The sequence below is a fragment of the Cryptomeria japonica genome, chromosome 4 (genome assembly GCF_030272615.1).
Source record: "Cryptomeria japonica chromosome 4, Sugi_1.0, whole genome shotgun sequence".
NCBI lineage: Eukaryota > Viridiplantae > Streptophyta > Pinopsida > Cupressales > Cupressaceae > Cryptomeria > Cryptomeria japonica.
This window is the reverse complement of record NC_081408.1, coordinates 46,960,954-46,978,415: the sequence shown is the minus strand read 5'-3', so window position 1 is coordinate 46,978,415 and position 17,462 is coordinate 46,960,954. Positions and strand designations below refer to the sequence as shown.

Genomic DNA, 17,462 nt, shown 5'->3' with positions numbered 1-17,462 from the left:
ATTTTATTCACACCAGCTGTTCATTTCAACCCACAAACTTTGCTGATCACTATATCTGAACCCTACAAGTCCTGTTTTGGCAGCCCTCTCATTGAAAATGGTGTGTTCTCTTGTCTTGATTATCCAGCTCCTTCTGCAAACCTCCTACAAAGCCAATCATAGGCAGTTGAAATGCCTTCAAATTCTAGAATGCCTCTTCATCCTCCAACGAGACCATGCCAAAACACCTATATGACAGATAGCTACTAAAATTCAGTCAAATTTATGTAAGAAACATTGTATTAAAGTTTATCGAAGGGAATATGACGCAATGCTATTGGTTGTGCAGAAAACTAATAATCATAGTTTAAAACAAACCCTCGTCTTGTTTTGGCAGCCCTGTCTTCAAAAATGGTGCGTTTGGTCATCTTGCAAACTGAGATCTTTTGTTTTTGCCACCTTCCTCTGCATCCGAGAGTTCTCTTGCATTGGGGTGTGCACTGCCTCCACCTCCGCCATCTACAAAATGCTAACACTCCAGCTCTGCAGGCAACAGTTAAAGCCGATCCCGTTTCATGCAAAGGCAACCATATCGCTCAAATAATTCCATCCAATGAGAAAACATAAAATTCTTTCATTAAGGCATTTTGATTAAAAATTGTTTAATTTAAACAATTTAAACATAGCAAAACAGGGAACTGCATTTCATGAAATTTTTGGTATGGAATGTCATTGGCTGTGGAACTTAAAACTATTCGAAAGTTAAAGATAACCCTCGACAATAGTTCCTTGAAAGGCAGCAGGAACTAATAATATGATATTCAGAGCTTTTATAAATGTCTAACGAAATTAATGACCTTGACTTATAAATTAGAGAAAGGCAGAGAACTAATCAACGAAGTAAAATAAGTCTTTGATGTGTGATTATAAATACCCATCTTTGTGAAAGTAATTTTACAACAACACTACTTTTGTCTGTTCAGTATTGTGTGTTTCAGCAGATAAACAAAACTGTTTAAATGGACAGACAATGGACAGCAATATTCTTTTCAGTACTGGGAATGACAATAGTGCTATCTGACTGTCGTCTCCTTTGTATGTTTGTCATTTTCTGATGCCTTGAATCTTTTTTAACCTGGTGGGATTATTGACTTTGTTCATAATAATATTGATGGTTGTATTCTATGCAGATGATGGAGAGATGGGCGCAACACAGAAATATAAAAAGAGCAAGGAAGGAGCACTCTACACCCAAAATGGAGGAGGCTTTCGACGAGTAATGGAGGGAGGAGACGGCACTTCTCATATTCCAGGAACTGGAAAATGAAAAATAGCTTAAGATTAAACAATTTATAAATAACATTGTACTACATGTAGATAAGTGTGTTTTTTTCTTTATGTCTCTGGTAAATTGGAGGGAGCTGCAGATCTTCCTGCATTATAGGGAAAAGATCTAGTAGTTGAACATCTTAATTTTGGGCTTCTCAAAATTCTACTTGAAAATTTCAAATCACTCCCAATTTTTGGCAGCAGCTTACTTGACAAGTCCCCTGTTTATAATTAAGGTTTCATGGCCACATCATCAAATATGATGCCACATCAGCATGTTTTTTGCAACTAAGAGTACATTTCATTCAATTATGGGTATTAAGGTCACAACTATTGTGCAATGTTGTCAAAAAAAAATGGAGATTAAATCAACAAATATTGGTATTAAATCAATAACTACCATCACAACAATTGGAAAGTGCTTAACTATTGGATCTTCTCCCCTATAAACAAACAACAATAAAATCATATATGCTTTTCTATCAATCCATTAATAGAGAATAATTAAGTGCATTTTTATTAAGTTTTATTCATTATTTTTAATAAAATTAATTGGATTAGTTAGATATTGATATCTCATCTTTTAAATAAAAATCTTATAAACAGAAAATTCCAATTTATATTATAGTACATATGTGCTAAATAATGTTTTTGATTAGATTAGTAGGGAGATGACCCTGAACTGGAGACAAGGATTACAACAATACATCACCAAGCGGCCACTAGAAGCCGGAAAAAAAACCTAGTCCCCCATCGAAAGTAATAAAAAACCCTCATAACCCTATAGCTATTTCTACATATTCTAACAATCTTCTAGCTTTTAAACATAATAGTCCCAATATACCTATTAATAGTAGTCCTAAACATAACAATTGTGGTATTCATATCATCCATAAACCTAGAGATCAAAGTCTTAGCATGACCATAAAACATAAAGTGTATCAAAATGGGTGCGTAGACCCCGATAATCCACCATGGGTATCTAACATAAACAAAAAGGAAAAGGAAGGAGCCGAACATAAAATATCTACTCTTTCTTGAGCAGATTCCAATCCCTTTTGAGTCTTCCTAGGTTTTGTTCCCATGTGTCGTTCTGGTCCATTTTCCCTTCCTCGTCTAGCTCCTTCACTCCTTGCTTGGCCACTTTCTTTTTATTTTTCTTAATTCTAGGCCATATCCATAAACAATTCCCAGAACAACACTCTTCATGATACCATCCATCATGCAGTAAAGAGCGCTAACTGCATCACACAACAATTGGATTTTTCTGTACTACTCCTCATTTTTTTGTTCCAGGGTTGGCAGTTTCTCTCTCATTTCATGTAATTTCCCTTCCATCTTACTGCTATCATCATGCACAAGCGACATAGGAGAACACAATACCATATCTTCGTCTTCAGAGATTTTGGGGCAGATAGGGCTTTTGATCGGGGACTCTGGTTCACTTTTAGTGTTGCTACTCTCATCCCCGCCTTCCTATTCTTCCTCCCCTTCCTATTCTTCATCCATTTCTTCCATTTCATCATTAGGGTTTACTTCAAGTTCATCTTCTTCATGTTAATTAGTATGAAATTTTTTTTTTTTTCAAATTATATTGATATATTTGTTTTCTAAATTTAAAAATTAAAATTTATATTAAATATATAAACAAATTTTCACTAATTGAAAAGGTATCCCGAGTTGAGCACATGGGGGTTACATCATACATGACCCAAGTGGCAACATGGTTCTAGCCACCTCAAGTGTTGCAAAGGTGGTAGTTGTTTATCATGGAATAGTAACTGCAAGGTATAGATAAATCATTATTGAAGGCGATTCAAATAACACTATTTTAATGCTAAAAAAAGAAGCCAAACTTAATTGGAAATGTGAACACCTCATTGCCAAGTGTCTTGATCTCTATCCTAGGCTTGGTCAAGTAATGTTGAGTAATACACAAAGAGAGGGAAATAAAATAGTAGATAGGTTGGATAATTTTGGACCATTTTCCAATCATATTAAAATATGGACAGATTTGCATGAAATTATTGATGTGATTTGTGCCACTATCCTTGCTAGCATAAGGTCTAACGATATAGAAAAATCCTAAAATTGTCTTTTTATTTCTTGTTATAGCTACCTTATCTACCAATCATTTGATGCTAGGGTGGCATACATTTAGTACTAGTGTTAGTTGCACCTTCCCCAATTCTAACCCATGTTGTCTCTTTCATACTGTTGGTATTTGAATTCCCTCTCTGGTTTTCACCTCTCATCTCACTATGTTAGCTATGGGGGGTGAACTTATTCAATCCAAGCCAGATAGTGGTGATTATTTAAAAAAAAATGCTAAACTATGGCAAAAAGTGGTTAAGGGTAACCTTGTGACCTATGTGGGAGGGGCATAGGGTTTTGAACTAGCCCTCTTCAAATAATTTTCCCAATCCTGGGAGAAAGGTGAAGTTAAAATTGGGGGAGCGACCTTTATGGTCTCGGTGAAGACTATCATTATTGTTAATGTGTTATCTCTGGAGGGAGTGACTTCTTCAAAAAAGTTGAAGGGGTCCTACAAAGAGGAATTCAAGAGGTTCTTTAAGTCATGAGAAGGTGTCTCAAGAGTGTAGAGTGGCTACAATAGAGAAGACCTTCCTAGGGTTTTGAAGGATACGATGCTCATGCTTATGAAGTACTTCACATCGGATGGTAGATTCAAAAGATTCCACACCCAACTCTTTTCCATGATGTATGGCATCAAAATGAATTTCTTGTTTTGGGTTTGTTCCTCTTTATCTCAGCTGATTGTTAGGGATAAAAATAAGAATTATCTCCCCCTCCACCAAGGCCTAATCATGAGGCTCTACAATATTTACTTGTCTTTGATCTCATCTAGTGAGACCCCTTTGATTTCCTCTAGCCCCATGTGAACTCTAACTTGGTTGTTGAGATTTTTGGTGCCCCTATTTCAAAAATCAACCCCAATTTAGCTTCCTCATCCAAGACCAAAATTATCCCTACCTAGTTCAACCCTATTCATGGGGCTAAACAGAAAAACCCCCTGTCCACCTTTAAAGGAAGTTGATTTGGTAGACTTTCAGGAGGATGAGAATTTTGAATCCTACTTAGCCATGGGTTCAATTGGTCTCCAATTGATTCTAAGGATAAATCCCCCTTCACCCTCCATTAAAGTCCCCTTCACTAGCCCATGGTGTTTCTACCCCCAAGCTTGAGTCCCCTACTTTGGCTAAGAAAGTTTCTAAGTTGGATAAAGCGGTTGCTATAAAAGATGTTGTTGTTTGTTGGCTCCTCTCCCAACTAAGTGTAACCAAGAAAAAGATCAACATGCTTGAAGTAGTGGTTGAGGTAGAGGCTCGAGGCGATAAGTAGGCACTCATTGAAAAAGATGAGAGGGTATGGAAGGTTGCCAATGACATGCCCAAGAAATTGGAAAAATGGGAGATTGTGGAGGAGAAGCTTAAGGATCTTGTAGAGGAGGAGATTTTCTACCCTTGAAGTGATAGACCTCAAGGAGAAAATTGACTTTTGCTACCACACTAAACTAACGCTCCAGTGAGCCAAGAAGATATCAACTAGCTATTCAAATGTACAAACAAATATAACTAGATAGAAGATGTAATAAGATTATCTAACTATTAAACTTGAAGGAACAAGCCACAAAGACTCCTTGACGATCATGCATGTGGGTTTGGGATGATAGCATGATGCACTAGCATCCTATATGGACAAAGTACAAAGGGTCATATAGAGAGTGCAAAGGACAAGTTTTCACTATATTATTTTGAGAATATTGATAACAATGCAAATATGATGAAAATAATAGTACTAGTGAAGAATAAAAGAAAAGGATGAATATTCTCACACAAGTTCCAAATATGAAGCGTCTAGAAAGATAACTCTCCTCACTCAACAAAAAACCTACACACAAATTAGAAGGAGAGATGCCTTCCATAGTCAAACCCTCGTTTTGGTGTTTCCACCTCCATCAACAACCAAGGTAATGGATTCGACAAAAGATAAACAAAGGAATAGCAATAACAATAATAAATATAATAATATGCTAATGGAGATAACAGAAATAGAAATGCAACAAGTGAAAGGAAAAGTGACTCCCTTCAACACCAACAATGTGTAAATTTGCTAGAGAGAAGATGAGCAAGTTATGACAATGATACTGGCAGAAAAACAGAAGAAGAAGCCCAACACAAAGATGTAGAAAACCTGTGAAAAGGTTGTAGTAATCTTTCATTGATTCTCCAATGATCAATAAGTCCTCAAATAGGCTCCCATGGACAAAATATAGAGCCTAGGGAAGAATCCCAATCTCAGTGGCCATAGACAAATGTGTTACAAACTCTTCCAGGCATAGGCATAACGCTCAAATAGCCACCTACAGACTGACATATTCGCAAGACGCTAGCATAGTTCGCTAGTGTCAGAGAGTCAAATAGTCAATGTACTCATCAAAAGGCCAAATCTTGAGCTAACAAGGCAATCCATGCAAACAAAAGGACAAAGGGAGGAAGAAGGTCTCCAATCAACTTAAAGTGAAGGCACCTATGTGATGTGGAATTGCACAAAGTGCAATTTAAGACGCTACATTTTGCCCCCAGTTTAGTGAGCACATCATTATTGAGAGATGCAAAGCTAAAGTAGAGTGATGTTACAGAGTTATGAAGGGTAAGTCAAATCTGCCAACCAAATGAAGCTTCCTTAAGTGGGAAAAATTGCATTGGATTTTTGTAAGGTATTCCATCATAAACATGTCAGTTGTAGACAAACATGTTAGACAAAAAATGAAAAGTAAAAACAATCAAGCACAAAGTAGACAAGTTAATATAATATAAATAGACCCCACTTAATGGAGGAGAAACCCTACTACAAAAAAATGCAAGATAGCAGTTACTAAGATAAAAAGGATGTCACCAATATGGATAGCAAGTTATGCTAGCTAGCCATGCAATAGGGTGATAATTTGCAAAATTTTGCATGTATGGATAGCAAGTTGTGTTATGCTAGATAGTCATACGATTGGATGAACATATATTGATTTGATAAATAGTGGATTGGCCTCCACAAAATGCGATAGGATAAAAATGGATCTAAGTGGTTTGGCACCCCACTAAGACCAGGGCTAGTGGCAATAAGAAAAGTTTTGGAATAGACAACATAGCCGCAACATGGATGGTATTATTATTGCAGGAATGGTTGCCATTACACTTCTCATTATAGGTTTTATATATTTCAAGGGCATTGGTCAAGAGAAAAAAGAACAGAAAGAGGGGGATACCAACAATGTAGAGAGCATGGATTTGGACGGAGGTGAGCATAGAATTACATACGAAGCAATCATGAAGGCCATTGAGGAATTCAGAAATAGTTATCTATTTGGCTCTGATTCCTTTGGAAAAGTGTACAAGGCTATTCTGGTAAACGAGGGAGGACGAAGGGAAAACAATATGGTTGTGGCTGTGAAGTTTTCTAATTTACTGGAGGATGGAAAAAGCGTAAGTAGAAGCCCGAGCCATGAGATAGAAGCTCTTAAGTTTGTCCACCATAGAAACATTGTGTATCTGCTTGGCTGGATGCGTGTTCCCAACATGAAGTTGGAGATTTTTGTCTATGAATATATGCCCAAGGCTTCTTTGTGGGAAGCATTAAATTTAGCAGCAGTACCTGTAGGTAATTCAGAACTAGAGAAACTGAACTGGAAAAATCATTACAACATTGTACTGGGAGTTGCACAAGGTCTCAAATACTCGCACCATGATTGGAGACCTCCAATCATTCATGGTGACATTAAATCTGCTAACATTCTACTGAACAATGAATATATAGCACATGTTTCTGACTTTGGCCTTGCAAAAGTGATGAATTCAGAAGGGCCATCCACCAGCTCCTCTGTGTTTGTTGGTTCTTCTGGTTATATGGCTCCAGGTAAACCTAAATTTTACAATTACAAACCGGTTCATAATTTTTTTTTTTTTTGGAAATGCTTTTTAAGATATTTTTGTTAAGTATCATAATACCATTAGATATAATTATATATTTATGGTTGTTTTAATGTAAAATGCGACTACGACGTCAGGCCTTCAACAAAGCAAGATGTGTACAACTTTGGTGTTGTATTGTTGGAATTAGTTACATGAAAGCTAGCCATAGGAGAAGACAATGGAGGAGGCCCAGAATACAATGGGTTGGTTGAATGGGCTTCTCATATAAGAGAAAGAAATGGTGACATTATTATGGGCTTGGTAGATGTAGAGCTCAGAAGTGATTATGAAATGTGGAGCAGTGAAATAGAGAAGGTGATTGATGTTGCATTTCTTTGCATTCAAGCTTCCCCAAAACACAGGCCAATAATGCAACAAGTAGTGGACATGCTTTCTCCTCCATCTCCACTGCTAGATGAGTATAGAGCATTATTTAATTGAGTACCATAATATAGATAAATAGTCAATAGCTGGGAAGATTAACTAATATAGCTTCCTTTGTAAGCTTAAGTAAATCTTACCTAGATATCACTTTCTGATTTTCTAGACCCCGTCCAATCTGGATCTCCTTCTCTATGTCTCTTATGTCGTAATGTCCCCACTTTGAAATATAAGTTAATGGTAAATAATAATAATAAAATTTTAAATTAAAATATACAAGTATAATTAAATATAATTAAATTCTAATTAAGTTAATAAATGGTCAAAAGACATGAAATGAAAAGTTGCGACTCCCTCAAACATGGGTATAAAAGGGAGAAGAGACCTCATTTGAGGGGGGAAAATGGGGAATCAAAAGTGTAGATGTGATTTAATAAGAAGGCCAAACTTGAATGTACAAGGTTGTGTCCCTTTCAAAGGGTAAGAATAATGTAGAGTTGCACTCTTCCTAAGGGTGCTAATGGTGAAAGGGCATGTCTCTTGCCAAAGGGCATATATGATGAAGAGGTGTGACCTCTCCCCCACATTGGATATTATAAAGTGGAGGAATTTTCATTTGAGAAGGAAGGATCCATGGAATTAAACAAGATATCTGAAGCATTAAAAGAAGATTTAGGAGCAGATCTAAATCAAAATTATAAGAAAATCTAGAACAATGACATGAACATTTATCTAATAGATCAGAATACATACAAATCTAGAAACAATAATAAAGTAGGCATCAAAGGAAAAGAAGAGGAAGCATTAAATCAATAACTAGAGAATCAGACCTGATAGAATAGAAAGGATTCTCATACACACATATATATGAGTATAGACAATAGATCATATTGATATAAACAATAGACTTGTGCATTTAAAGAGGGAAACAACATCAAATTGAATCTATCCAAATTATCACAGTAGATTGAAAATACATAACCTACAATAATTCTACAAGTATATTGGGCAAGATTTGGTGTCCTCCCAAAATAGGACATTACAAGTGGTATCAGAGCATGATCTTGCCAGACTGTAGCATAAGGATAAATCATTTATGCATTCTAATCAGTGACAAGGGATGTATTAACTCCATCCAAAAATATGGCAACAACTAAATGATAATGGCAAGACAATATGAAAGATTGTTAAAAATACATGTATTGTGCAAAGAAGACAATCGAGTATATAATGTATACACTAGATTAAGAGAGAATATTATGGATATCTAAGGTGAAGTATATGAATTGTTGGTAATAGACTTTTGAGAAGAGATTGTGGATACTTTATGACAATCTTATGATTAGAATATGGAAGACTTTATAGCAGATTTGTGGAAGAGATTTATTGTGAATTATGGAATAATGATTACCCCAAGAGATGGTTATGGTCCTGGTTGGATGCTCTTGCCTCTTGTGGATAAAGTGAACTAGCCAAAGAGATGGTTTTGGTCCTAGTTAGGCACTCCTACCTCTTGTGGATAAAGTTAATTGGCCCAAGAGATGCTTTTGTTCCTGGTTGGATGCTCCTACCTCTTGTGGATAAAATGAATTGGCCCAAGAGATGGGTCTGGTCCTGGTTGGATGCTCCTACCTCTTATGGATAAAGTGAATTGGCCCAAGAGATGGTTTTGGTCCTGGTTGGATGTTCCTACTCCTGGATTGGTTACTCCAAGAGATGGGTTTGGTCCTAGTTGGACACTCCTGCCTCTCATGGGTAAAATAATAGATTGATTGGCCCAAGGGATGGATTTGGTCCTGGTTGGATGTTCCTGCTTCTTGTGGACCAAGTGAACTATATCTACATGTGTATGCTCATATCTGAATATATACATGCCTCTACTTAATTTATACTTCGAGTTTTCATGTGTATGCTCCATGTTAAGGTATATCTACTACATGAATATTTATGATTACTGATTTCTATCATTTTGAATTCTATTTTTTTGTTGACCTAGAAAGATGAGTTTATTTAGGAAAGAATATTGCAATTTAGGTCTTACATGTGTGTCATGCCTCTAATCCTCTTCTCAATGAACGAGGATCCCACCTTTGTTATCTCAACGAAACAACCAAACATAATTCTTACTATCACAATTGATGAGAGAGAACTTGTCTTAAGATTACAAATCTTCAAGGGTTAGTTAGGTATCCTTGCATTGGGAAAATTTAGTTAAATTGATCATTGCTTGAGGACAAGAAATCATGAGTGGGGTGGACTATAATCTCCCCACTTCGAAATACAAGTTAATGGTAAATAATAATAATAAAATTTTAAATTAAAATATAAAAGTATTGTTGAGGCTAAAGTTGAACTCCAAATAAGTATCCTAAAAATTATTAGTCCATCATTAAATATAAATGAAAGCTACATGAAACTCAACTTAAACCAATGAAGTAACATGAAATAAACAAAATAGACAAGATTATATCTTCCATGATTTACACCTCATTGTGTCCTAACTCCACTGTTCTTGGTTGCAGATGATTTTGCTCTCAGACAAGCACTAGTAGCTTCCAAGATGGCATATGAAGAATGGACTAATACTTAATTGATGCTATGAAAATGATTTATGCTCAAAACTCTAAAAATGCTATTTATTTCAGACTCAAACTCACAGATTCAAGATAAAGACTCCTAGAATGACTATAAGATTAGCTAATTAGACTATTAGACTATTACTTTTTAAAATGGCTTAGGATGCCTCTATTTATAGATTTTTGAGTGCATAAGCTTAGGTGGAAGAGATCAGCGGTCATGATCAAATCTTGCAATTTGGATGGCTATGAGAAAGAGGTTGGGATGTGAGAGAGAAAGTTGGAAGATGTTCTTCCTACTCCTACAAGATGGAGGAAAAGGTGGAAAGAGAAGACAAGTGTCATTCATCTCACCTTGACTATGGATGAAGACTAAGAGAATATAAGATAGTTGGAGAAGATCTAGGGATAAGAGGACAAGTGGACTGAACTTCCTCCAAAGATATAGGAAGGTTGGAGAGAATATAGGGAATTTGAGGAATTTGTGTATGTACACATTATTTGGAGAATGAAATGAATGTTGAAGATAATGATATATTAATATCTTTAGCCACATGATGGATGAGTTGGCAAAGAAGAAGTGATGTGGAGATGAGGGGAGATTTAAATAATTTAAAAAATTATTTAATTAAGAAGACTATAGGATAGTGGATAGAAAAATAATTAAATATTAGATATTTAATTGATTAGAAGAAAGGCTAAATGAATTAATTAATAAAATGTTTTAAGTAACTAATAGAATAATGAATTAAATAAATTAATCTTTTCAAATTAACTATTTAATAGAAAAATAATTATTAAATAAATATAAAATATATTTATTTAATTTCTCATAGCCAATTTTATGTGTATACATTTTGCCCCTCTTTAAAATAATGTTGAGACAATATTGTTTGAAAGATTAAATGAAGTCTTGATAATGTGCTTGACGAAGATAAAAATCCCAACTATGTGCCCCCTCGGGAGATTGATCATGAAATTATTGAAAAATTTGTTTTGAACAATTGATCTCATGATAATTGATTGAAAATATTTGATAATAAACCTCTAAATTAATTTCATTTTTGAAAAACAAATAAAATTGCCCCATTTGAAACATTAATTGCCCCTTTGAAAATACAAAAAAGGGTATTAATAAAATTAATCTAAGTTAATTTTATCCTCATTTGCATTCTTGTTAGCTTTTGGGAGAGAAAAGATATTGGTGTTGAGATGGCAAAATGGTGATCCTGTTTGAGAACCATCCATTGGAGCGCGTGCGGCGATACCAGAGACCTGTTGAGTACGGCCCACTGGTGAGTGACCTATCCCAAACTTGTTTGTATCTTTGCGTACAAATTTTCAAATTTTTCGCACATGTTAGGGCTATTTTAAAAATTTTCTGATTTTTGCATTTAGGTTTAGCGCTTTTGCATCATAGTTTAGCGCATCCGGTAGGTATGTTAGTTCTTTTGAAATTTTAGCACTTCCATTGTGTATGTTCTCACCTTTGTTAGGAATGTTTGCGCATATGATTGTTTAGCGCTTATGTTGGCAAATGCACACTCTAGTGAGAAATTGTAGGTGATTGAAGGTATTGTCATTGATGGCAACCTTGTAATCATGTGATACCGGGAGGCAGACATGCATCAGCACCGACAAACTCTACACTGGCATTTAAGACACCGGCACGAAAAAAGAAGAATACCGACACCCTGGCCGACAACAATTTTGTGTATATGTGTTTTGTAAGTAATTGTAAATTTTTTTTGTAAAGTCGACTTGGCGGATTGTAAAATGACTCATATATGTATGAGATCATTGTAGATCATTTTAGAATGTATTGTAATGTAAGGTAAGATGCGAAAAGATAGAAGGTAGTAGATCTAATTATTGGATAAAGGTTTATGTATGTAGCAGAGCTTAAACCGGTACTAAATCTGGCATAGCAGATGCTAGTTTGAAGTAGTACAAGACATTGGATTAGTATGATCCATTTTTGTAAGTCAATGTGACTTCTTTTGTATTTGACCAGTGAGCTCTAGGCACTTGGCCTTCCTGCATGTGCAGGCCCCTATTGTAGCAGTAATATTCACTTATTGGTCAGTAAGCGAATATTGTGGGTCACAAATCCCACTGAGGTTTTTCCCACATCGGGTTTCCTCGTTAAATATTGTGTTATGGTGTGCTTCTTATGTTGTGGTTATTGTTCTTACTTACTGCATTAATTCTAGTTTACTAGTACACAGTTTTGATATGCTTTTCATATTATAAATTTCACTACCGGTTAGATACTAATTCACCCCCCCCTCTCAGTATCTTTGGGAATCCTACAATTGGTATCAAATCCTGGTCCTTTGTTTTCAAAAGCTTAACAGCTTGAGGAAGATCTTAAAACCGGTAGAGATGGAAAACCTAATGAAGCAATTGGAAACAACTCTTTCAGACTATGATGCAGAGAAAGTAAAGAATATCAAACTTGAAGATGATCTAAAGGCTGCACAGGATATTATTCAAGCACTTCAAAAAAAATTTACTGTTGCAAGAAACAAGAGAAGAGAACTTTGTGAAAAGATGCATAATAATGAAGATGAAAAGGAAACTCTTAATGATCTTGTGAAAAAGTTGAGACAAGAAAACACTACAATGAAGAATGAGATGCAAGATATCACTATGAGATTTTGTAAAGAGAATGAAGATAGAAAGAAGAATGAAGATGACTCAGTTAGAAGGCTAAATGAAGCTGGAAATGAAAACACAAGACTTAGTCATGAAAATGATATGTTGAAGATAGATCTGATGCATACACACAATGACACAAATGAACTCATGAGACAAAAAGGAATCTTGGAAAGATAACTAGCTGCTGCAAATCAACACAAGGAGAAATTCAAGAAAAGCTCAAAAGAACTTGATGACATGCTGAAAAACTAGAAACCTAATGGAGACACAAATGGTCTTGGCTTTGAAGTTGGTGAAAGCTCTGGTACTGCAAACAATCATGATCATAGCAAACTGGTAAGACAACCTAATGCTTAAAAATTCAATAGGAAATGCTCTAACTGTAACAAGTATGGTCATAGAGAAAATCAGTGTAGATCTAGAAACTATTATAACACTAATACACCCACCGGTCAATGTTCTAAATGCAACAAAATTGGTCATAACTCAGAAAATTGCAGAATGAATGTAAGATGTTATGTTTGTGGAAGATTTAGACACTTATCTAATCAATGCAAAACACAAACTGGCATAGGATATGGGAAAGCTATTTAGAAAAATAATGTGACTTGTTACACTTGTAACCAGATTGGACATATTGCAAAATTTTGTAGAAGTCATCACCGGCAAATAATAAAGGTCCTAGCTTGAAAGGTAAAGAAAAGGTTGAAGAGGTCAAGCAAGAATTCTCAAAACAATGGATCAGAAAATTAGATCAGAATATTGATGGGAATACTCCTCCACCAACAGAACAGAGTAACACTCCACTGATAGGAGACTCTTCATCTAACTAAAGGAAATTCCTTTGGGGGTTTAGCAACAAAATGAAAAACATGCTATTATTCCCTCGGTTGATGGTAAGAAGTTGAATTACTTCTATACTGGCAGATGAGTTAAGTTGTGACTTAATCGATGAGCATTAAATGTGGTAGTTGGTGAAAATAACATTATAAAGCAAGTGTTTTGGCTCCACTTTCATTTCGCCAAGCATTCAAATCTTCGAGAGCGTGGAAATTCCCGAGCAAAGGCATTATAAGTGAAGAAGTGAAGCAATCCATCAAAGCATTCATCCTTAAGGCAGATTGAGGTATTTATAATCATGGCATCCTCCTCCACTCCTAAATTTATTGCAAACCCTACTATTGTTGAGGTTATTAAATTCCCTAGATCCGTATTCCAACTAGTTCCTGAAATTGCAAAGAAAGATGATAGCATAGGTGCATTTTCTCAAATTCCCAAAGGTGTAGTATATGATGAAGACCCTAGGATGTATATACATTATCATATTGAGGAATTAGGTGATAATGAGATCAAGAATATGTATAAAACTGTTATTTGTGATGAGTCTAGAAATGTCAAATTTGAACATAAGATATTGGAAACCCTAGGTTTCACTGAAATCCTTAGTATCCAGGATTTTCCCAAGGATATCATAAGGATTGTGTTAAGCAAAGTACATGGTGAATTTTTTTGGTTGGATTCAATCCATAAAATCACAAAAAGAGTGGTAAAAGCTGTAACAGGGTTACCTTCCACTGGTAACAGACCTGACAAAACTAAGAAGGTCTCAAATGACACAGTGATAAACCTAACTGGTGCAACATTTGATAAGAGGTCTCTAAGGGTAAACGATGTGAAGGATATAAATGTCATATTTATCAGTATGATCTTAGGTTACAAGGCTACACATGCAAATAGGTTAAAATCAGTTTCTAGCCTATGTATCAAGAGTGCCTATGTTATGGTCAATAATAATACAAGGATAGATGTATGTGAATGGCTTAAAGATGAGTTGATAGGCAATCTAGGAAAGATTAAAAGAGATAAGAAAGGAATATTCAGATTTGGAAACTTACTTGTTTGTTTGATGTTGTATATAACCAAACAAGTACCCGGTATTGGTGCTAGAGATTTTGGTTTTGACATTCTGGTAGGAAAACAACTATCAGATCTATTGAACAATATGGGAGAGAACCGGGAGAAAAACCTAAATGAGCATTTTCAAGCACTAAAGGCTCGAATGAAGACTAGAGTAAGATTGTCACAAGCTATTGTGGATAAATATCATAAGGAAATCTATTTTGTAATTAAGAAAGATAAAATTTGGATGGAGGCAGTTGTCCATAGAACTATCTGGGTAACTGAAATGGGCTATGAGACAGATGACAATATCATTGAAATTTATGCAAAAGTCCTCCTTGAAGCTCCTAAGGAACCGAAAGAGAAAGTATTTTAGAAACAATTGAAAACACAATTCAATCAAGGAAAAGAGTTAAGAAAGTTGAAGAAACAATGAGGAAAGGAAGCAGATAGGTAAAAGCATTAAAGGAAGATGTTTTGAAACAAACTGGTATAAATGAAAATGAGTTGGAAGGACTTCAACTGGAAGCTCACCTTTCACTGGTTGGAACCTCCTCTAAGAGTGATATATCGACAATATTTAAAAGGGTAGAAAGGAAAAGAAAACCCTCACCAGTACCCTCTCCTACACCAAAAAGAACTAGACAAAAACAACAGGCAATGAGGCCTCCAACAAAGAAATTGACTCCTATGAAGAAGAAGGTAAAACACGATATTGCCCCAATAGACAAACTTCTTAGTGAAATTACAGAGGATGGTAAGCTGAAGAACATCAGAAAAATATACAGCACACTATCTACATATGACAAGGAAAGCATAGAGAATAGTGTAATTTTATACTTAGATATATACAAGAAATTTTTGATGCAAATTGTTGATGAAATACCAAATTATCTGTATAGGAGACTTGAAGCTAGAAGGTTAGCCATCGTTGAGCTGGATAAGAAAATAAAAGTTGAAAAACTACTTGCAGTATATCCAGTCAAATCACCGGAAGAGATTGATTAATTAATCAATGAAGCAAACCGGACAATGTTCTCCACTGCTCACTGACATGTAGCACTAATGGTAGGTAGAATGAATGAAGTCTCTGAGGAAACAACAGATGCATGGGACATATTCTTTGTAGAAAAAGAGAAGGAGGAAGAACTTAGAAAACCAAAGACTATCAGAGTATATCAAAAGGATAGAGTTAAGGGGAAAGGTAAGATAGGTGGACCTCCACTCCTTAAAATAACTGACAATGTGCCCCCACCTCTTTCAGATACTCCACCAGTAGATAATACTGACAGTCAACCGGCCACAGAGATTATGGAGACTCCACTAGAGGATACAAATCCTGAGTCTAAAATCTTGTATACTATGAATGTAGACACCCAGGAAGAAAATGTTGTGGTTGACAGAGAAACCACTGAGGACAAGACGATAGATGTGACTAATGAGTCACTGGCTCCAGAGGTTGAGATAAACATAGAAAAACATACAGAGCAATCCATAGGGGATACCACTGAGAAACCGGTAGAAACAACTGAAAAACCATTTGAAGAACTGGCTAAAAAGAGTTCAGAGGTACCTTTTGAGACACAAATAGAGAAACCGGAACCGGCATAGGTTGAAGCATAGGTTTAGACAGAGACAGTGCCACCGGCCCAAACTGAAAAGCCCAAACCCCTTCTTATGGAAATGAAAACACAGACTGACCTACCAGAGGTTGAAACAAGCAAGGCTATCACCACAACCAATAGCATGACTATTGTGAAGGCAGTTGGACAAACATCTAGTACTTCTATGGCAGAATTGAAACCTACAAATATAATAGAGGTCTTATTAGATTCAATAAAGAGGATCACAATATGTAATACACAAGCCTATAAGGCTATTGATGATACAATTCCAATTCTTAAATTGATAGCACCAAAGTGCATTGTTGATAATAAGGATTCTTTAGGTTAACTAGACACATTGTCTAAGTTCATCACCGGCAACATATTGACTGTTGATCAAATAAATGAGGATACATTTAAGGAAAGGATGATAAAATAAAAGGAGAAATTCTTTGAGGAAATTGTGAAGAAAAACAAGGAGAAAATGGATACCCTATTACCAAAACTTGGAGAAATAATTCTTGACTTCAAGAAACTGTACAGGGACACTTGTAAGACAAATATCCTAATAGAAGACCTTGACAAGGAGATCAACAAAGCACAAGAGAAGATAAATAATATTGCTGATAATTTGATTGGTGCATCGGATTCATTTTTGGAGTTAGAAAAGAAGATTGCAGAGTAGGAAGAGAAAATCAAGAAACTAGAGAATGACAAACAAGGACTAAAGGATAAGGCAAAAGACTTAAAATGCAAACTTGGTCCAAGACTAGAATACCTTATTTCTTTGAGAAAAGAAATATTTGAGGCTCTGGTTCCCAGACTGAAGACACCGGAAGAGAAAATGCACATACTCACCGGTACAGTGCAAAAAACACAAGAGGCAATAAAAGACAGCAAAACATTCAGTGATGGTATAAATTTGATTTTGACAGATATTTTTTAAATTGTAACTCACCAGTTATAGGGATACAGGAAAGACCAACACTCCACTAATAGTGAATGACAACCCTTGTCATTGATGTCAAAGGGGGAGTAGTGGAGAT

The 17,462-nt window shown here is 35.6% G+C and overlaps 1 protein-coding gene across 1 annotated transcript; it reads left to right on the top strand.

Annotated features, from left to right (window-relative positions):
* Positions 1–6,482: 6,482 nt before the first annotated feature.
* Positions 6,483–16,423, top strand: LOC131874879 (L-type lectin-domain containing receptor kinase S.1-like). The gene is made up of 2 exons (XM_059218813.1): positions 6,483–7,239; positions 16,077–16,423. The coding sequence occupies exons 1-2, from the start codon at positions 6,483–6,485 to the stop codon at positions 16,421–16,423; spliced, it is 1,104 nt and encodes a 367-aa protein (XP_059074796.1).
* The last annotated feature ends 1,039 nt before the right edge of the window (positions 16,424–17,462 follow it).

Coding starts and splice junctions, on each gene's coding strand:
- LOC131874879 (XM_059218813.1), top strand. CDS start 6,483: ATGGATGGTATTATTATTGCAGGAATGGTTGCCATTACACTTCTCATT. Junction 7,240..16,076: donor TTCTGGTTATATGGCTCCAG/GTAAACCTAAAT, acceptor CACCTCTTTCAG/ATACTCCACCAGTAGATAAT.